Genomic DNA, 22676 nt, shown 5'->3' with positions numbered 1-22676 from the left:
AAAAAATGAACTTTATTAAAGATTATCAGAGTATAACAGATTGCACAGCTTTCCTACAGGTGTATCAATTGTATAATTATTTATTGATTTCCAAACTGAGCATTAAATATTTGGTGGGGAAGGGGATGGGCAAACCAAGCAAGAAGGGCTCCACCCTCCCTGTTCCAAACAGAGTAGCCGGACTTTTTCTCCTATATAAACTGGGTTCCAACACTCTAATACTTCATAGAAACTTTAGTGATGTTAGAAACTAATCAAATACTTACATAAGCTTCACAAAGAACACTTCCTCAAAACATTTATGCCCCAGTTCCTTCCATTTCTGAGTCATAAACATAAAGCCTTAGAGATAAGATTAGTGAAACAATGTCCAGGACAGTTCTTTGATAGTATATATACCAAACATACATATAAACTATATAAACTGCATAAGCTACATGAAACTTTGCACAAGATTAGTAAGCAAGTCACTTAAGCATGAACTATCTTCCATTAGGAAATTTCTTCTGCCTTCAAAGATGATAAGCATTCTTTACACTGGCAGAAATAAGGCCTCATTAGGTTCCTTCTGCTCCATAAATTTTAAAAGTAAAATGTGTACCACACTGGTACAAAACACTTAAATTGCTCAGTAAAAGCAGAAATGCATTTCTTTATATAGAAGCTTGCCACCCTACCTAATGCTAAACAGATAAACGTGAAAGTCATTTGGAGAGGCAGAAACATCAGTGTGTGCCTTTAACAATCTCATTAAATTCTTGTCAATTCCATTATGGAGAGCCTATTATATCAGTCAATGTGCAATGCCAATTCACATCATTCTGGGAGTTGACAAAGAAAAGCACATATTCTTGGACATTTGCAGCATTGGAAACATTCACATATTTAAAGGATTCTTTTAGAATTTATGGACGGTAAGAAAATACCGAGGCCCTATTTCTGCCAGGGCTAGTGCTTTGCAACAACCCTGTGAGGTAGTTAATTCCCCATTTTACAGATGAGGAAAACTGTGGCTCTGATAAATTAAGCAACTTAGACCAAGGTCACAAGGCTAATAAGTATAAGGCTCTCCTAATCAAAAGTCTGTGCATGCTCTTTGCTCCCAGCACCACTGGTTTTCAAACTGGGGGTAAGAGAACTGGGTGTACAAACATGAAGGGCTCCAGGGCCTCCATCTCTATCTCTACCGGAAGCAGCTAGATTTCATCTGTTTTACATACTAGATGGAAGTGGAACAATTTATTTTTTTAATGGTTTAGGCCACCTGGTTACTACAGTTATATCAGTTTACCTTCATTACTTTTCCCCATACAAAACAATGAACTTGACTCAAAATTATTTATGTCCACACAAAGCAAAGATTATCTTTTTGCATAAAAGACTTCAACAATTCATAAATTATATCTTTTTAGGCCAGACAGCCCACATGACTAGCTTTCAAATACACAATGTTCTGTTATGTTTTCCCTAACTAAGACTTCAAGATTCAATTTTCCAGGCAAGTATAATTTTGATATTATGATGAAAATTGCTTTATATTAAATTACCTCCACAACATAATCTGCAAATATAGAACATTTACTCACTATATCCTAACCTGCCAGTGTTATCCACTTTTACCTTGCAACGATTATAAAAGGAAAAAAACATTTCCCCACTTCTTTTGCTGTTATCGAAAGGTTAAAAACAGCCTCAATTTTCTAATTACATTCTAACATAAGGCAATTGCAGTAGATTAATCCACCAAAACCCAAAACACTCCATTTTCTTTCCCTAAGCAGGATTGAGAATAAAAGCATGTAATAAATTTATGGCAAAGTTAAAGATCTTAGTTCTCTTAGATGATACACCCAAAATAACAGTCACTATAATTAATATTTCTTACAGAACAGAGATTTTAAACTCTTTACCTTCTGAAGGAAAAAAGTATCACCTAGTAACTGAAAATAATTTTAGCAAGAGGGGAAAAAATATCAATTCATCTTCCTGAAACACATTAGTAAGAAGTTTTCATTTTAATTTATTTGTTTAAAGACTTGCTAAAAGCAGATAGCATTAAGACCATGCTATCAAACTAGTTTATTTTGCAAAAAGTGGCTATTCCTTTGAGTTTTTCTGAAAATTTCTTAGGAACAGTCTTATCATTCAAAGAGTTTCTAATTATACACATATTTGTCACAAAAATCTTGGGCAGAAAAAAAGATCACTAATAAGCAAAGGGAAGAAGAGAGGTGTTTTTTGTTTTTAAATAGCCTTGATCAGTCCAATAACTACCAGTATTCAGAATCAGGCCAGCCTCTCTCAGTGAACGTATGTTTACAGTACTTAGCAAAAATACAGACCTAAAAATTCCATTCTCTCGTTTCCACAGATAGAAATAGTCGTAACCAATCTCGTTTTCTCAGCTCCCTCACTGTATTTAAACTGTAGTAATAAATTTAAGTGGTTGACTCTTTTTAATAAACACCAGAAACCAACAGCTCTATTAAAGCAGTCTTGTTTGGAGGTTATGGTTCCATTACAATCACAATACAACTGTGCAGATAATTACTACATGGGAACACGCAGAACCTTATCAAAGGCAACCTCCTTTGAGGCGTACTTTTGTCTGTCGAAGTTGGATCTGATGTTTAAGAACTGCCTAAATTCATCTGGATCAAAGGTTTGGGGAATAAAATAGGTGACTTAAATGATACTTGAGTTACAAATTAAGTTGTGACTATTTTTTCTTAATTGGAGTAACATTAGTTAATAAAATTACATAGGTTTCAGAGGTATAATTTTATAATATATCATCTGTGTGTTGTATTGCATGTTCACCACCCCAAGCTTGTGACTACTAAGAAACTCTACTTAGTTTTTTGTGAACCTTAAACTGTCTTTAAAACAATTCAGAAAAGATTTCCCAAAACTTATTGGATAGCACTAGGCCTGTCAGGATACCAAGAGAACCTCTCAAGTTGTTTGCTCCAAATAACAATAATCTTTTGAATAATTCGTAAGTCTTAACTTCTTTGGGTAGAAATTTGAACTACAAACATGGTCTCCACTATTCCTTCCAATGCTCAATCTTTACAAACATAATCACATACAAACAAAATAATTTTTCCACGCCACACTGTGCTAGCAATGGGCGTGATAACATGGGAACATAATAGAATACATTTTCTTATAAATGACCACATAGTTAATTGTTTCAATTAAAGTACACTACCATTAAAAGTATAATAATTGGACAAATACAGAAGCCAGCTTCTGGATCTTTAATAACCACTTTAACATTAATGGAGGTGATTAATACTTCTGTTACAGACTTACTAGTCTGCAAAATAATTCAAGTCAGTATTTGTTAGACAACAAAATAACTGTACCGAAGTATATGCTTAAATAACTTAAAACAAGTTATGACCTTGAAGTTTAAAAATTATTTTCCACATAAGTTCCGTGATAAAATAATTTAAACACGACTGACTCTGCAAGTCATTTTTAAAAATTACTTTGAAAGTTATAAGAGAAAACATTTTTCTTTGTCCTGTGCCTTCCTACTTCTGGTTCCTCTCAATATATATCATGAATACAAACTCAAGAATTCAAGGTGAAAGATAATTTTGCTTCATAGAAACCATGACCTAGACTGTATGGTATAAACAACACAAAACTTGGATAGAATCATTTTTCAAAAATACAGGTTGAGAAAAAAAAAATACAAATTTGATAGTTGATATGTTCTTTCTACTAGAAATAGCAAACGTCCCATATTGTCTTTTCTTTCCCAATTGCATGGTTAATTAGCATATATCCCAGCAGTGTGCATGAAAAAATTTCTAAGCCAGAGGTGTTTAAATGACTTCTTCATAAGTGTTTTGGCTAACTCAGTGGCCAAGAAAACATGATGTTTAGTCTCTAATCAGTCAAGAAACAAAACAATTTCTGAGGTTTAAGCCAATATTATCCAGCAAAAATCTGTCATTATGTTAGTTACAAGTCTCCCTTCTCCCCAAAATAAACAAACCAAAAAAAAAGTTCTGATTAAATGTATATAATTCCAGTAAACTTCCAACAGCTCATCTTCAGATGTCCTTAGGAATAGAGGGGTCGTTCAAGTCTGGAGTGGTCCAAATAACACAGATAACTTCATCAGTAATGGCTGGAAACAGATGCTGGCCCCAAATCAGGCAGAATACCCAAACTTCAGTATCAAGAAAGGAAAGAGTCCAAGCTTCTAGAACACGTAACGGCAAGTCCAGGAACGTGGCCGGATATAATCCAAAAACGTGGGCTTCAAGGATGAAGAAAAAAGAAATGTAGTTTACTCATGTGCTCTATATGTATGAGGCATGGGGGGAGATGCGGGATGTTAATGTTATATTGTAACCCTAAGATACCTCCCAGCATTTCAGTAACCTTTAAGTTTTAAGCAGCTTAATAATTGAAAATACGTTCATTATTTTTATCTATAGCATAGATTTATTTATTTGATTTAAAGGCTTTATCTGAAGCTTTTAGAGTCTAGTAAACTCTACACAAATGCACTTCTGACCAAATTTCAAATAGGTACTTGCTTGCATTTTATTTACAGCCCTACTCTTAGTAGTTCAGAACAGTTAGTTCAAATGCACATAGGAGAGTACAGGAAATAAAGAGGGAATATTAGGGCAGCATAACAAAGACAGGTTAGACAGCAGTGGCTCTGGCAGAGAAAGCGAGTGATTTGACTGTGGCCATTTTCAGTTATAGGTGCCTGTGAGAAGCACCCAGACAGAGATCTAAAGGCACCCCCTAAATGTTTGGGAGAGATCCATATGCCACTAAAAGCTAAAGCTCTGAATGAGACATTTACATAATCAAGAAAAATAACAACAGCAAAAGAATCAAGAGAAACGGACATTTTTACAGAGTTAATACTTTGGAACGAAAGAGGTTACAAAATACCTATGGTTAAGTGGGGGGAAGGGTCCATGCCACTGGGAAAACCCTGAAGAACATTTATGTTTTTCAGACACAGGAAGAAATTTAGAAGGAGCTAAAGAAAAAGCAGTAAAAGAGAAGGGGGGGGGGGGGGAGACAAGAACTAAGAGGTAGAGAGTTCAAAGTGAACAAAAGCAAAGAAAAATTTCAAGGACCGTGCAGTAAGATCAGATAATCAGCTAATATTCCTCTCCCTTTAATATTAATTCATCATGATCTCCATCACTCTCCTACCCCTTCATGTCGCCCTCCAACCCTGGCAGTCGGGAAGCAAGTATGTCACTTTTCCGCTCCAGCCTGACAATGACTCACGTTTTTCAGAGGACAGTGCTGACGTGCATACCACTCTTGAGAATAAAAGCAGAGCAGGACTCCGTTGCCTGCAAAAAGGGAAGTCCACATCATGACATTCCAGACAGGCCTCTTCCGACTATCATTGACAATGAAGTTGAAAGCCACTAAGGAAGATAACAAAAAATAAAATTAAAAAAAAAATATATATATATATCAATCTATAGGCAGCTTCAGATCCCTAATGTAATCACCTAATAGTCACAAGGAGCATCAAATGTGTGCTTAAGTGTTTTACTCTGCCACCGGTCCTATAAAAAAATGAAGTTTCAGCGTTTAAAGTTTATTAACCAGTGACTAACTGGAAATCAGGTAGTATTCAGAACAGGTGAAAATATTTTTAATGGAATCATTCATATTCTAACTTGTCCCTCCCATTCTCATCCCAAAAAGGGTCCACTTTTTTCAGGGGGTGAAAAATGACTGAGTTGAAGAATGGGGAGTGATTTTGTGATCTATGAAATCAGTGGTACCAAGTCTTCCAGGGCTTCTTTACTTCATTTGTCTAGTTCAGAGTGTAAACATTTTGAAACAGATGTGCATAATTACTCAAAATCAGTGCTCTCACCCTCTGACAGGCAAACGCTGCCTTGGGATGGTATTACTGCTTACAATTGAGTTTCCTACATTGATTTTATACTTTACTTTCTAGATTTCTCTTTTGGCACCGTACTCTGTCCTCATGGCACACCAAGATACTCACTTCCGAAGAACATGAAAAGCACAAAGAGCACTGGGTAGAAGAAGCTCAGACAGACAGCCAGGGCATACTCATGCACGACAGCTGACACAGCAAAGACCGCGAGCATGGCCGCGGACTTGAATTTCTTCGTGAAAAACTAGGGGAAAAGAAACTATTAGGGAGCAGTTTTTGAAGGCTCAGTAATTAAGCATGATCTACCTAAGACTTATAATGATCATATGCTAAAGGCATCTATTTAATTATATTTATATTTGATTTTCTAATCTTCTCTTTGGATTAATCCAAACGTGTTATAATAATTTACACAAAGCATCTATGCTTAAAAATCCTTATTTTACTAAAATGAATCATTTCAAAACCATTAATGTTGAAAGAAAGGTCTGGGCATATTTTTTAAAAACAATAACTTACATGCATAAGTCACTCTAATTGATAACACAGTTTTCATATATTCATGAACACATCAAGTCTCAACCTTCAGAGTAACATGGTATGGTAGGTAGGGACAACATCCACTCCATTCTTACAGGTGATAAAGCAAAGACTTAGAAAGAAAGAATCTACCTTGTCTACAGTGATACTATACATATATAAGTAAAAGCACACTTGAATATAATGCTTTCTGAATCACACCACATGATCATGTAGCCAGTGATCCAGAGGGTCTGGTACTAATCAACCATGATATTCAAAATTACACTTCATTAGTCTAAAAACATTCCACTCTGAAGAATGTCTCAAAGACCTAGATGACCAATCGGAGCAATGTAAATCCAAACATAGGTATTTCTCTACTTTTAACAGATCAAAAAAAAAAAGCAAATGAAAAAGTTAAAGGGAGAATATTTTGTTAGCAGTAAGATTTATAAAAAATGATTCATAAATGGTGGATCGTTTCAACTTCTCTAAATGCTTGCATGCATCCTTACTTTGTAATTATGTAAAATAAAATCCAGACCAAAAACACGGTATGAGTAACTGTCCATATTGGTTTCTAAGCTGTGATATTCAAGGTTTCTCAGACATAAATGGCTCATAAGAGAACTGAAGACAACTAAGTATAACTTCTTCCAGCTACACAATACTAACACTTTCTAGAAAAGAATCTCCATTTCTTGAACAACATCACTACATTTTGCTGCTTACCCAGAGAAAGTCCTTGTAAGCATAGTAATATAGCCAGTCATGGACCACCACATTCCAGGTCCTGTAATAGTTGGAGTAGGATGTGGAGTTCCACCAGTCCTGGAGAAAAAGCAAAGCTTTAAAACTACATGCATACTACACACATACACACAAAGTGAAAACCCCTGAATATTCCCAAAGAGCATACACACTTAACACCCAGAGTGTGTTATGATAAATTGTTAGTCCATACAGTGATGTCAAAAAAATCTTAAAAGGCATTTTGGTTATTATTGTTCAATAGGGATTACGTCCACATATTATTAATTTCTGAGGTTTATTTTGTCTCATTATAAAATTAGTTATGGTGGAAGACATGAACATATACAATTATTAAATCTAGTTTTCCTCTAAATAGCAATCCGTAAATACCCCTTCTCTAAAATACAATGAGAGACTCCTAAGGTCACTAAGACTTAGGTAGCATGCCAGCACTAAAGAGCTGTTTGCTGGTATTAAACACAAAAACTTAAGTTGTACAAGGAGTGAGATGATGGCTATCCCTAAAATCTTACTCCCTACTTTAAGATCAGACCAATAGAATTGGACATCTAAAATTCACACCCTACCAGTTACTATTTAATTGAGAAAGGAGTGGTAAGCTTGGAAAGTTGTCAAAACCACAACAAACAAAACTCTAAACCCTGGCACTAGTCTAGAACTTAAATTCCAACTCTGGAAGTATAGAATACTATTTATGCAGAATTAATATTTCAAAAATAAAAGAGAAAAAAGTACTTCCTTTCTTCAACAATCTTTTTTCTTTCTTCCTTTCTCTTTTTTTAAAATTTAAGTGAGAGGATGGGAGACAGATTCCTTCATGTGCCCCAACTGAGAACCACCTGGCGACCCCCATCTGGAGCCAATGCTTGCAACTAAGCTATTTTTAGTGCCTAAGGCAGAGGCTCCATGGAGCTATCCTCAACACCCAGGGCCAATGCATTTGAATCAATCGAGCCATGACTGTGGGGAGGGAAGAAAGAAGGGGAGAGAAAAGGGGGGGAAAGGAAGGGTGGAGAAGCAGATGGTCACTTGTCCTGTGTGCCCTGACCAGAAATCAAACCCAGGACTTATACATGCTGGGACAACGCTCTATCACTGAGCCAACCAGCCAGGGCTTCCTTCAATAATCTTAAATGAAATAATTTGCTGAAATTACTCCTATAGCACCAGACAGCCAAGTTCAAATGAATGGCCAGCAAACTCTCATAACGCACTGTGGATATACGCTGTCCTTCCGTGATCACCAATACAGGCTCCAATAAAAATCATATGCTACATGAAGGGCAGGATGTTAAAGGTAGAAGATAAGGCTTTACTAATTACATTGGTATCACGATTTCAGACTTAATATCGGCAAAATTTGTGGAGAAAAATTATTTCACAATGTTCATGGTAAAAACCTAACAGCCAACAATGCTCAAATACCTGACAATGGGGTCTTAATAAAATGTAAAAAGAAAAATGAGTCCAAGTATGTATTACCTTATAAAACATTCTGTCACCAAAGCGTAACATCTCAGCAAAGGCATTGAGCCAACAGTGCAAAAAGGCAAAAAATGTAAGTAACAGCACCAGCACACCTGAAAACAAAATGAATAAGGTTGAGTTTTTTCAAATAGCTCACACAGCAAACAGTTAATTATGTCAACACCTACTTAGCTAGAATTGTTCTTTAAAATAAAAATTCTTATTCCAGTTAACCTATTCCAGAGATGATAATGTTCTTCTGAAAGCTAATTATTTTACTTTCTTAATGCAGTAATTCCTGCCAAATGGGTTTTACACATGACCCAGCCTAAACGTATGGCTTACCCTGACACTCAAGGCCCTGTAAAATCTGGCCGTCATGCATTCCTCTAAACAAGTTGTTTTTCCTGAGGGAGATTTTATCCCCTCCCCACTCCCTGGGACATTTGGTAATTCTGAAGATATTGCTGGTCATCACAGCTAAAGGGTTGGGGTGGTGCTACTGGTATATATATAGTAGTCAGAGGCCAGGATGCTGCTAAATATCCTACAACGTACAAGACAGCCCCAAAGAACGGTCCAGTCAGTAGCAATAAGGTTAACTCACATCCAACTCAACTCCCAGTGCCCAGGGAGCATCATCCATAACTGGACTTTGGCCATTCTAAAGTAAATCCATGCCTTTGCATCTATACCACTACCTAAAGCACCTTTCCACCGCTTCTCTGCCAGGCAAATGCTATTCTATTTTCAATACCCAATGTTAAATGTCATCTCTAATATGATACAAAGTTCATCAGCACTTTCCTTCTTATGTAGTATACATTACACCATAATGTAAAATACTCAATCATGTGCCCTACCCTTTAATTCACTTATTTAGTCAAAAAAATATTTACAGAGCATCTGCTATGGATTAGACAATATGGAAGAGACTATGAGTGGCTGAAAAACATAATCCTTGATCTCGAAGAAATTGCAGCCTAGTGAGGAAGACACACAAGTCTGTAATATCCTACCAGAGGGACAGATAAGAGATAACTAGAGTAAGCCTTGGGGAGCAATCAGGGAGGGTTACCAGAAGCCTGGGAGAAAGGAAAAGAGAAGGTGATCATGGGCAATGTTACCAATATTTAATGAGTAGAGAAAAGAAAAACTGTATCTGTAATTAGACTACAAGCTTGCAGAGAGTAAGAGCCTTGTTCACTCTATGTAGTCAGAACCTGAAGTGTAGTGGGCACTCATGTATCTCCAGAAAAAAATTAAGTGGAATGAAGCAAGTTAGGAGACAGAGATATGGCTGGAAAGACAGGAGTAAGAGGAAGAGTAGCAAGGGGATTTCGTGGTCTACAACGCTCAACACTTCATGAAGATCAGAGTGAGGGCTAAAGTAGCCACTGGATTTACAATCAGGAAATGGCCAGTGATTTTAATAAAGGCTATTTCAATGGCCTGGTTAGTTTAGGAGCAAGATTATAGGGAAATAAAACAGAAATATGCATTATCCAGTCAGAAAAATCAAAGAGAGTAATGGCGGGGTAGGAAGCGATACCGATAAATCTCCCCCAAAACTCAACAAGATCTTCAACCAGAAACAGAAAAACCTATACTTGGAGCTTCCAGATGCTTCGCAATACACCCAAAGGTATGATTGAGTGAAAAATTGGCTAAATATATAACCAAACCCCGAAGGAAATAGGGAGTAAGAAATGCTCCGCCTTCCTCACTAACCTAAACAGGGCGGCTTTCTCTGGTAACTGTGAATATAGAAACTGAGGCGGGCAAAGGGGGTGAATACATCCAGGCCGCGACACAAATGGCCGAACCAGGCTGTGGCACGGAGATCCAAGCCGAGGAAAATCTGATCCTGTGGCAACCCGGGCAATACAAGCTAACACTCGCGCCAAACCCAAACAAAGAAAGACAAGCGGCGCGGCCATTTTACCCGGTCTCCTGGTTGGTGCGCAGTTAGTGGGCGAGAGATTTCTTCCTAAGCCCCGGAAGTGGGTGCCCGTGTTGCCCCACGGAGAGGCAGGGTCAGAGGCCTTTCTGTGGGCCGAGGGCAGAGTCTCTGGGCAGCCCCAGCGCCCTGGGAAAGCCACGCACGGGAGGGAGTGAGAACTAATTCCAACGGTGGAGATTTTCCGTACTGGAGGGTGTTTCACTCAGAGGGAAACGCGGCCGGCCTCATATCCTGGTTTGCGCGCGCAGATAAGGAGTGAGCGATTCCTCCGAGTGCCTCGGCAGTGCGAGTCCGTGTTATCGCACAGAGGGGCAGAGTCAGGGGCCTTTGTGTGGGCCAAAGCGGAATCTCGGGCCGCCCCAGCGCCTTGCAAAAGCCGCGCACGGGGACGGAGCGAGACTCAATTCCAACGCTGCAACTTTTCCCTGCGGTTGGGGGTTTCACTCAGAGCGTGAGACTGCTGGCCGGATATCCTGGTCTGCGCGCGCAGCCAGTGAGTGAGAGTTTTCTCCAAGCGCCCCGGAAGTGGGCGCCCGCTTGTGTTACCGGACAGAGTGGCAGAGCCAGAGGTCTTTGAATGGCCGGAAAGCCCGCCTGATTATGCTAGCAGCTCTGACTGACTGAGCCTTACCCAGAGCCCTGTGCTGAGTGGAAATAGAGTGGGGAGTTGCCAGCTCTTTGAGCCTCTTACTATCCAGGCAGAGGCAGCAGCAACCCCATAGCTGGATTATCAGGCTACTAATTGAGGAAGGAAAGACTAGGAGAAAGGCTCCAGGAACACGGACTCTCTCACTGTCGGAGCCTATAAATGCTAATAGCCTCGACTGCCAACGAGACTAAAGCACAATACATGACATTGCCATAGAGACTTATCAACTGCAAACCTCCACCTGAGCGTGGCAAAGGGGCAAAACCCGGGGTACAGAGTCACCGACCAGGAAGAGGGAGAGAAAAGAAAAAGCAAGAAGATAACCTCTCAAAATCAAGAATAATCTGCAGACTTTATAACCTATCCCATTTTATTATATTTGTTCGTTTGTTTCTCTTATCTTCATTCTTGATACTTTTTTTTTCCTCCTCCAATTTGGCCGATTAACTCTCTACCGGTCTTACTCTCTCCTCTCCTTGAACTACACTACCCATAAGTGTTACATCTCCCATTATCTTTTCTCTTCTCTTCCTTTCTCTCTATGAGGGTTGCACTCCAAAACCCTTAACTCTCTCACTCTCTCTCTCCTTTCTTTTTTCTTCTTTTAGTGGTTCCCTCTTTTTTTTTTCTCTCTCTCTCTTTCTTTTCTCCCTCTATATTAGTTTCTTCCTTTCTCCTTTACATCTCCTCTCATTCAAACCCCAATAACAAACAAATTATCTTATCTGGGACTCAAACTCATGTTTGTGGCATTTTGGGGGGTTTTTACTTCACCTTTTTAACTCACTAGCAGTGCTCCCATCCCTGGCTCTCATATTATCTAGTTCTTGTTCCACTAAATACAATAGTAATTTTTTAATTTGTCCCCCCATTTTTCCGTTTTCCTCTTAATCCTCTCATCATAACTCTTAGACAACCAACACCTAAAAGCAAATCATTTTATTCTTGACCCAAATTTTTTCCTTATTTGCTTTTTGTGGGTCCATACGCTCTTTTTTTTTTTTGCCCCTTTATTACTTTTCCCCAATTCAGGCCCTCCATCACAGGCATTGTTTGTTATAATTCACAGTCCACCACAAGATTTTATCAAGAAAGAGGGGAGAGGAGAGGAGAGGAAAAAAGGGGGGGGGAATAATTTCCTTTTTTTTTTTTTTTAAATTTTTATTTTATTTTTCTTTATTTCATTATTAATTTTTTTTAAAAAAACAACTCTTTTCGATTTTTTTTTATTATTTTTTAAACTTTTTATTCTTTATTAAATCTCATTAATACTATCAACAAAACCACCCTCAGATGCCATTAAGGAAGAGAAAATCGAATATCATGGATACAAAAGAAAGAGAGGTAACACAGCTAGATGAGGAAAAATCTATGGAGAAAAAATTTAATATATTGGAAACCTTGGAGCTAAATGACAGAGAATTCAAGATAGAAATCCTAAAAATACTCAGAGATATACAAGAAAACACAGAAAGGCAATTTAGGGAGCTCAGAAAACAACTCAATGAACACAAAGAATATATGTCCAAGGAAATTGAAACTATAAAAACAAATCAAACAGAGATGAAAAACTCAATTCACGAGCTGAAAAACGAAGTAACAAGCTTAGCTAATAGAACAGGTCAGATAGAAGAGAGGATTAGTGAAATAGAAGACAAGCAACTTGAGGCACAACAGAGAAGAAGAAAGAGACTCAAAAATTAAAAAAAATGAGATAGCCCTACAAGAATTATCTGACTCCATCAAAAAGAATAACATAAGAATAATAGGTATATCAGAGGGAGAAGAGAGAGAAAATGGAATGGAGAACATACTCAAACAAATAATAGATGAGAACTTCCCAAGCCTGTGGAAAGAACTAAAGCCTCAAGTTCAAGAAGCAAACAGAACTCCAAGTTTTCTTAACCCCAACAAACCTACTCTAAGGCATATCATAATGAAATTGACACAAACCAACAGCAAAGAAAAAATTCTCAAGGCAGCCAGGGAAAAGAAGAATACAACATATAAAGGAAGGCCCATTAGATTATCATCAGATTTCTCAGCAGAAACTCTACAAGCTAGAAGAGAGTGGACCCCAATATTTAAAGTCCTGAAAGAGAGGAACTTTCAGCCACGAATACTATACCCATCAAAGCTATCCTTCAAATATGAAGGAGAAATAAAAACATTCACAGATACAGAAAAGATGAGGGAATTTATCATCAGAAAACCCCCACTCCAGGAATTACTAAAGGGGGTTCTCCAATCAGATACAAAGAACAAAAAAAAACAGAGCCACAAGTAAAAGCTCCAAGAAGAACACAATAAAACCAAATTTAAACTGTGACAACAACAAAAAGAAAGAGGGGGAGAGGATGGAGATTAACAGTAGCAAAGGACGATGGAGTGCAAAAGTACTCACAAAATAGTTCACTACAATGAACAGGGTAGGGACCCTTTTCATTATTCAAAGGTAACCACCATTGAAAAAACCACCATAGAAGCACATGAGATAAAAAAGATAGCAACAGTGGAAAGATGTATGGAATACAACCAAATAAAAACAAAAGATAGAAAAACAAAAGAGAAGGATCAAACAAGACACAAAACTAACAGAAAGCAAGATATAAAATGGCAATAGGGAACTCACAAGTATCAATAATTACACTAAATGTAAACGGATTAAACTCACCAATAAAAAGGCACAGAGTAGCAGAATGGATTAAAAAAGAAAATCCAACTGTATGCTGCCTACAGGAAACTCATCTAAGTAACAAGGATAAAAACAAATTCAAAGTGAAAGGCTGGAAAACAATACTCCAAGCAAATAACATCCAAAAAAAAGCAGGTGTAGCAATACTCATATCGGATAATGCTGACTACAAGACAGGAAAAGTACTCAGAGACAAAAATGGCCATTTCATAATGGCTAAGGGGACACTGAATCAAGAAGACATAACAATTCTTAATATATATGCACCAAACCAAGGAGCACCAAAATATATAAGACAGCTACTTATTGATCTTAAAACAAAAACTGACAAAAATACAATCATACTTGGAGACCTCAATACACCGCTGACGGCTCTAGATCGGTCATCCAAACAGAGAATCAACAAAGACATAGTGGCCTTAAACAAAACACTAGAGCACCTGGATATGATAGACATCTACAGGACATTTCATCCCAAAGTGACTGAGTATACATTTTTCTCCAGTGTACATGGATCATTCTCAAGAATTGACCATATGTTGGGCCACAAAAACAACATCAGCAAATTCAGAAAAATTGAAGTTGTACCAAGCATATTTTCTGATCATAAAGCCTTGAAACTAGAATTCAACAGCAAAAAAGAGGAAAAAAATCCCACAAAAATGTAGAAACTAAACAACATACTTTTAAAAAATGAATGGGTCAAAGAAGAAATAAGTGCAGAGATCAAAAGATATATACAGACTAATGAAAATGACAATACGACATATCAGAATCTATGGGATGCAGCAAAAGCAGTGATAAGAGGGAAGTTCATATCACTTCAGGCATATATGAACAAACAAGAGAGAGCCCAAGTGAACCACTTAACTTCCCACCTTAAGGAACTAGAAAAAGAAGAACAAAGACAACCCAAAACCAGCCGAAGAAAGGAGATAATAAAAATCAGAGCAGAAATAAATGAATTAGAGAACAGAAAAACTATAGAAAAAATTAATAGAACAAGGAGCTGGTTCTTTGAAAAGATCAACAAAATTGACAAACCCTTGGCAAGACTTACCAAGGAAAAAAGAGAAAGAACTCATATAAACAAAATCCAAAATGAAAGAGGAGAAATCACCACGGACACCGTAGATATACAAAGAATTATTGTAGAATACTATGAAAAACTTTATGCCACTAAATTCAACAACCTAGAAGAAATGGATAAATTCCTAGAAAAATACAACCTTCCTAGACTGAGTCAAGAAGAAGCAGAAAGCCTAAACAGACCTATCAGTAGAGAAGAAATAGAAAAAACCATTAAAAACCTCCCCAAAAATAAAAGTCCAGGTCCTGACGGCTATACCAGCGAATTTTATCAAACATTCAAAGAAGACTTGGTTCCTATTCTACTCAAAGTCTTCCAAAAAATTGAAGAAGAAGCAATACTTCCAAACACATTTTACGAAGCCAACATAACCCTCATACCAAAACCAGGCAAGGATGGCACAAAAAAAGAAAACTACAGACCAATATCTCTAATGAATACAGATGCTAAAATACTAAACAAAATACTAGCAAATCGAATACAACAACATATTAAAAAAATAATACATCATGATCAAGTGGGATTCCTCCCAGAATCTCAAGGATGGTTCAACATACGTAAAACGGTTAATGTAATACACCATATCAACAAAACAAAGAACAAAAACCACATGATCTTATCAATAGACGCAGAAAAGGCTTTCGATAAAATACAACACAATTTTATGTTTAAGACTCTCAACAAAATGGGTATAGAAGGAAAATATCTCAACATGATAAAGGCCATATATGATAAACCATCAGCTAACATCATATTAAATGGCACTAAACTGAAGGCTTTCCCCCTTAAATCAGGAACAAGACAGGGTTGTCCACTCTCTCCACTCTTATTTAATGTGGTACTAGAGGTTCTAGCCAGAGCAATCAGACAAGACAAAGAAATAAAAGGCATCCATATCGGAAAAGAAGAAGTAAAGGTATCACTTTTTGCAGATGATATGATACTATACATCGAAAACCCCAAAGAATCCACAAAAAGACTACTAGAAACAATAAGCCAATACAGTAAGGTCGCAGGATACAAAATTAACATACAGAAGTCAATAGCCTTTCTATATGCCAACAATGAAACAACTGAGAAGGAACTCAAAAGAATAATCCCCTTCACGATTGCAACAAAAAAAATAAAATACTTAGGAATAAACATAACAAAGAATGTAAAGGACTTATATAATGAAAACTATAAACCATTGTTAAGGGAAATCGAAAAAGATATAATGAGATGGAAGAATATACCTTGTTCTTGGCTAGGAAGAATAAATATAATCAAGATGGCTATATTACCCAAAGCAATATACAAATTTAATGCAATTCCCATCAAACTTCCAATGACATTTTTTAAAGAAATAGAGCAAAAAATCATCAGATTTATATGGAACTATAAAAAACCCCGAATAGCCAAAGCAATCCTAAAGAAAAAGAATGAAGCTGGGGGCATTTCAATACCTGACTTCAAACTCTATTATAGGGCCACGACAATCAAAACAGCATGGTATTGGCAGAAAAATAGACACTCAGACCAATGGAACAGAATAGAAAGTCCAGAAATAAAACCACATATATATAGTCAAATAATTTTTGATAAAGGGGCCAACAACACACAATGGAGAAAAGAAAGCCTCTTCAATAAATGGTGCTGGGAAAACTGGAAAGCCACATGCAAAAGAATGAAACTGGACTACAGTCTCTCCCCCTGTACAAAAATTAACTCAAAATGGATCAAAGATCTAAACATAAGACCTGAAACAATTAAGTACATAGAAGAAGACATAGGTACTCAACTCAGGGACCTGGGTTTTAAAGAGCATTTTATGAATTTGACTCCAATGGCAAGAGAAGTGAAGGCAAAAATTAATGAATGGGACTACATCAGACTAAGAAGTTTTTGCTCAGCAAGAGAAACTGATAACAAAATAAACAGAAAGCCAACTAAATGGGAAATGATTTTTTCAAACGACAGCTCAGATAAGGGCCTAATATCCAAAATATACAAAGAACTCATAAAACTCAACAACAAACAAACAAACAATCCAATAAAAAAATGGGAAGAGGATATGAATAGACACTTCTCCCAGGAAGAAATACAAATGGCCAACAGATATATGAAAAGATGCTCATCTTCTTTAGCTATTAGAGAAATGCAAATCAAAACGGCAATGAGATACCACCTCACACCTGTTCGATTAGCTGTTATTAGCAAGTCAGGTAACAGCAAATGTTGGAGAGGCTGTGGAGAAAAAGGAACCCTCATACACTGTTGGTGGGAATGTAAAGTAGTACAACCATTATGGAAGAAAGTATGGTGGTTCCTCAAAAAACTGAAAATAGAACTACCTTATGACCCAGCAATCCCTCTACTGGGTATATATCCCAAAAACTCAGAAACATTGATACGTAAAGACACATGCAGCCCCATGTTTATTGCAGCATTGTTCACAGTGGCCAGGACATGGAAACAACCAAAAAGCCCATCAATAGATGACTGGATAAAGAAGATGTGGCACATATACACTATGGAATACTACTCAGCCATAAGAAATGATGACATCGGAACATTTACAGCAAAATGGTGGGATCTTGATAACATGATACGAAGCGAAATAAGTAAATCAGAAAAAAACAGGAACTGTATTATTCCATACGTAGGTGGGACATAATAGTGAAACTAAGAGACATTTATAAGAGTGTGGTGGTTACGGGGGGGGGGGGGGGGGGAATGGGAGAGGGATAGGGGGTGGGGAGGGGCACAAAGAAAACAAGATAGAAGGTGACAGAGGACAATCTGACTTTGGGTGGTGGGTATGCAACATAATTGAACGACAAGATAACCTGGACTTGTTATCTTTGAATATATGTATCCTGATTTATTGATGTCACCCCATTAAAAAAATAAAATTATATAAAAAAATAAAAATAAAAAAAAAAAAAGAAAAATCAAAACTTGAGTAAAGGCCAAAGACCAATGGAAAAATTGGCCTGAGACTGAAATACACTTTATTTATGAGACTGATGGAAAGGTCCAGATGTGTATAGAGATACAGATAAGTTTTAGTAAAAACGGGTAAATCAAAGGTGTAATAGGTTTTTATTTTCCTGGCAGCTTATGTGAGGCCAAATTAACCAGTACCCACGTTACCTGGCAAGATGGAGTTAAACACACATAGGACCAGAACTCGAGCGCTGAAGGGCTCCTGCTTGATATTCCGAAACAAGGGGGCACAGAGCCTCTCAAAGACGTAGTACACATAAAATAAGCAGCCAAACACCTGGAACACAACAAAGATCCAGTTAATAGAATGATGACTTGATAAGGAAAGATAGGGATTTTCCTTCAAAAGAAGATACATACATGATCTTTATGTTTACATATATTTTCCATTTAACACTAGTCTGTAAGACTGCTAACCTGTACCCCTCAGATACTACGCATGCCTAGTTTCTACCAACTCTTTATCAAATGGCATTTTAAAAAGATCCTGGAACCTGCTTTTCCTGCTACATGAGCCCATTTACCTTTCATAAATGGGTAACTGATTGAGACAAGAATTTAAAATGGGATTTGGTTCTGATACAGGGTTGGGGAGGTATGAGGGAGAGTGTCAGACCACACCCACCTACATATATATCCAAAAATATAAAACAGGAGGGGAAGGGGAAATTAATGTGGCTGCTGACTGAGTAACCAAATGGAATTACTCTAATTAAAATAAATTCTTTTATTGAAGAAAATTACTTTTGATGTTGGCAAAAAAAAAAACACCCAATCACTGTCCTGGGAATATTTGAAAACCGTCAGCGCTCTAAAGCTCCCCAGAGACATGAATTTACCAACACTTTAGACAGATTAAATAATTAGAATAAATTCAAATCTCCATCTCCTACCATTCACCAAACTTTAAGCAGAAAAAAAAAACAACTCACCTGTGCAAACTGCATAGCAACATAACCCCATCTTACAGTGGGGGTCCTAAAAAGGAAGCAACAAATAAGTTTTCTAAATCAAATTCTGTCAAGAATCACTGTGATCAAATCAGAGTACTACAATCACCATTTGGGGCTTCCCCAGCCAGCAAGAAAATGAAGACTCATTCTACAGGGTGGAACAAAAGTAGGTTTATAGTTGTGAGCATGCAAAACACAGAATTTATGCTTGTATTATTTATTGTATTATTTTCATACAAACAACTGTAAACCTACTTTTGCCCACTCTATCTATTGTCTGTAGCCCTACGTGAACCAGCCCCTGCCCACCTGTCCTACCCCACTCATGCCAGTCTTCAGGTGCTCACCACATCTGTTCTTCACGGTGCCATTACCTGGGATAGTTGTCCCTGTAGATGAGGGTAGGCGCAAACAAGAAGTACAAGTACTGGTTGACTGTGGGTACGGGGACAGAGCCTGGAAAAGGAAAACTGCACTTAAGTCAGGAGCTCTCAGCAAAGCTCTTAAGGGAAAGGAAGGAAGCACAGAACAGGAAAGAATAAGACGGCTCTCCTGAGCTTGTGCTGTCTCTTCCTGATCTCCCCAAATGACGGCCTCTCGTTCTGAGAACAACACACCAATCCCTCTACTAAGTTATTCCTGTGACTGAGAGATAACTTCTAGAGTTTTAAGCAGTAATTCAAAGGGTAATACACACATCGGGGTGTAAGGAGTCTGTTAATATTCTACATAAATTACACAAAGTTACAAGAGTCTCACGATCAATGTTTTTAAATTGTAGGTACCAAGGCAAACCAAAAACAATCAGGAAATTGTGAGACAGTCTTCCAAATCAATGTGGATCCTACGCACCTAAAATCAAACGTAATGTCTGCAGAATGTAATACACCACCCTAGTAAACACCAAAGGCTGAAACACCCTAGGACTAATCTTTTGACATAATAGAATTGCATACTTGATTTCTCCTCAGCTGACTTGAGTACCCGAGGCACATTCTCTCTGATAAATGAATGGGCCTTCATTATCAGCCGAATCTAAAAAAAGAAGGGAGAGGGAGAAAAAGATGAATTCTTTATCATTGTCTTGTCTCATGTAAGCAACCACAGAACAACACTAGATGATAACCACATAAAGAATGTGTAAATTTTGCAAATACGTACCAATCCAAGTTCACTTTTATGGAATAAAAGCAAATGGAAAACAACTTCTAAAGAAGGACATATTTTGCATCTAACAGCACTATCACAGGTATGGTACTGATTAAGAAATTAAAAGCCTATACCAAGAAAGTCTCAGGACACAGTCCTTTCCATTAGTCAAACAGTATCACAGACAACCAACCTAAGAAAATCTGAAGTGTGTATGAACAAAATAAACCCATCCTTTAAATGAGAACAGTTGTTATATAACAAAACAATGAATCTCACATTTCAAAAATTAAGTTTTTAATTAAAAAAATATTTTATGGTATAGATTACTATGACAAATTTTGTTCAAGAACAAAATTAGAACTCATCTAGAACAGTCCAATATAATTTATTTCAATTGTTAAGAATCAGAGAACACTGAGGCTAGAATAAATTTTATGTGATATCTAATTTAACATTTTAATTTTAGATAATAGCACAAAGAAACCGATATAAAAATTTATTCAACTAAAAGAACTAAAAATGATAGAACATCAGTATTCTATTATAATAATGACATTATTATTGTTGTTGTTATAATTATTATTTTAACTAAGCATAGCATTGCACTGGGCAACACTCAAAACCTTACCTGTTCAAGTATAACAATGCACCGGGAAGCTGGTGGCAGTGTATATGCTAATACAACATATATTGGTCCCAAACCCAGAATTCCAATCTGGAGGACCATGAAAAGCAAGCCATGGAAGACAGAGTGGATCACTGGATGAGAACTCTTGCTGTAGCCTCTGGCCCAATGTTGGAAGAGGAAATAGGGAATTGAAAGTGTACTCAAGAACATGGCCCACCATGTCCATATAACAACATGAAATTTGCCAAAAGCATAAGATATGAGACCGAACTCAAGCACGAGCCTGGGGAGAAAAGGCACAGAGAAAAGATACAAAAGCCACTTTTAAAAATATGCATTGGTTCACAGAATTAAAAGCTTTCAGGCCCCAAATTCTCAACTTTAGGAAACACAACAACATTGAAGTCATTGTTGTGCTAGTCTCTGCTTCACGATATATTTCAACAACAAATTTTCTAAAAGCACTAAGATAATGCAGTCTTTGAACATAAAACACCTAAGATAACCTGAAATGATAATACTTTGAACTTTTCAAAGGTTAGATTAATACATTTTAAACTCGAAAATAGTCTATGGTAAAGTTAATATTTAAAGTATTCAAATAGCAATCACCAGTATGTACAAAATATTTTTTCAGAAGAAAATATGTATAATTTAAAATTTTATTAATATAACATTAAATCAAAATTTAATTTTCTAATAAAGCATATAATCACTGTCATTTTTAAAGTTACAATTTATTTTTTATATTAAAAAGAAATATCATTTTGAAATGTTAAATTCCATAAGCTATTTCTTTTTAGTACCATCCTGAAATGCATACCATAGTAGAAAAATTGAAAAATCATATAACTAAGATTCTCCCATTTAGGAAAACTACCTAGAAACTACTAATTATAGTCTCCTTAAATAGACCATTTAAAAAGTTAAAAGTAATGGAACTTCTAATCTTCTGCTTAGTTGTACTTTCTAAGAGAAAAGAATCTCAACCTCAAATAAGCTGCTTTGGAATTTTCTGAAACAAATTTAACCACGTCACCCTCCACCAAACTTTACATGTAGTAAAAACTCCCAACACCCATGAGTCAACTCGCCAACCATCCTTTTTCTTGTCTTACCTTCCTTCATCAATGTAATCGACCACAAGTGTGCTGAGGATAAAGAGAATGAGGAGGGCAATGAACATGTGATATATTGTTCTGATGTGGTCCACCTCGAACAGCTCACTGTAAATGTAATTCAAACAAATAAAATAAATAACCTACTTTTGATTTTAGAACACTATATGTATTAAAGACTTTAAAGCAGTTGAAGATACTTAATCCACCCTCCTATCAAACAGTAACCACAGAATGTTAAATCTTTAGTGACAATAAATGACATGACCAACGTAAAATTTAAGAGCTTAGGACAAGTCTTCTTCGTTAAAATGATACTGCTTCCCAGAAGACAGCATGGATATCAAAAACTTAAAATAAGTGGTGTGAATTTTTGAAAACCTACCAGAAGCAACTGTTCTCTAAGGTAGGCAAAAGGCATTAACTGAAAATGGGGAATACAGAAACTATTTCAAATTCTATAAACTTTTTTTTAGTCTTATTCTTATATTCCACTCCCTACTCTTAAAATATATACAGAGGTGGTCAAAAAAGAAGGTCGACAGTTGTTTGCATGGAAAAAGACATGCAGGTTATGAATACTACAACAAGCTTTATTAACTCTCTGTTTTGTAGACTCACAACTGTCAACCTGCTTTTGCCCAGCCCAGTATATCAAGTACTACCTATTTCCAAGATGTTAAGATTGTATTTCTAGCCCTGGCCGGTTGGCTCAGCGGTAGAGTGTCGGCCTAGCGTGCGGAGGACCCGGGTTCGATTCCCA

At 36.9% G+C, this 22676-nt stretch overlaps 1 protein-coding gene across 1 annotated transcript in view; it reads right to left on the bottom strand.

Annotated features, from left to right (window-relative positions):
• Positions 1 to 22676, bottom strand: part of SOAT1 (sterol O-acyltransferase 1) — a 64948-nt gene continuing 42272 nt past the window's right edge. Inside the window, exons 6-16 of the mRNA XM_066361641.1 lie at positions 21914 to 22021; positions 20796 to 21078; positions 19972 to 20050; positions 19390 to 19471; positions 18995 to 19040; positions 18210 to 18339; positions 8693 to 8790; positions 7169 to 7267; positions 6023 to 6158; positions 5281 to 5426; positions 1 to 4279 (exon numbers count right to left, since the gene is read on the bottom strand). Of these exons, the coding sequence (XP_066217738.1) occupies positions 4223 to 4279; positions 5281 to 5426; positions 6023 to 6158; positions 7169 to 7267; positions 8693 to 8790; positions 18210 to 18339; positions 18995 to 19040; positions 19390 to 19471; positions 19972 to 20050; positions 20796 to 21078; positions 21914 to 22021 (1264 nt within the window). The 3' untranslated portion in view covers positions 1 to 4222. The remainder of the gene's footprint in view (positions 4280 to 5280; positions 5427 to 6022; positions 6159 to 7168; positions 7268 to 8692; positions 8791 to 18209; positions 18340 to 18994; positions 19041 to 19389; positions 19472 to 19971; positions 20051 to 20795; positions 21079 to 21913; positions 22022 to 22676) is intronic.

This window comes from Saccopteryx leptura, chromosome 2, assembly GCF_036850995.1.
Source record: "Saccopteryx leptura isolate mSacLep1 chromosome 2, mSacLep1_pri_phased_curated, whole genome shotgun sequence".
NCBI classification, from domain to species: Eukaryota; Metazoa; Chordata; class Mammalia; order Chiroptera; family Emballonuridae; genus Saccopteryx; species Saccopteryx leptura.
The sequence above is the reverse complement of the archived record's forward strand: the minus strand, read 5'-3'. Positions and strand labels throughout refer to the sequence as shown.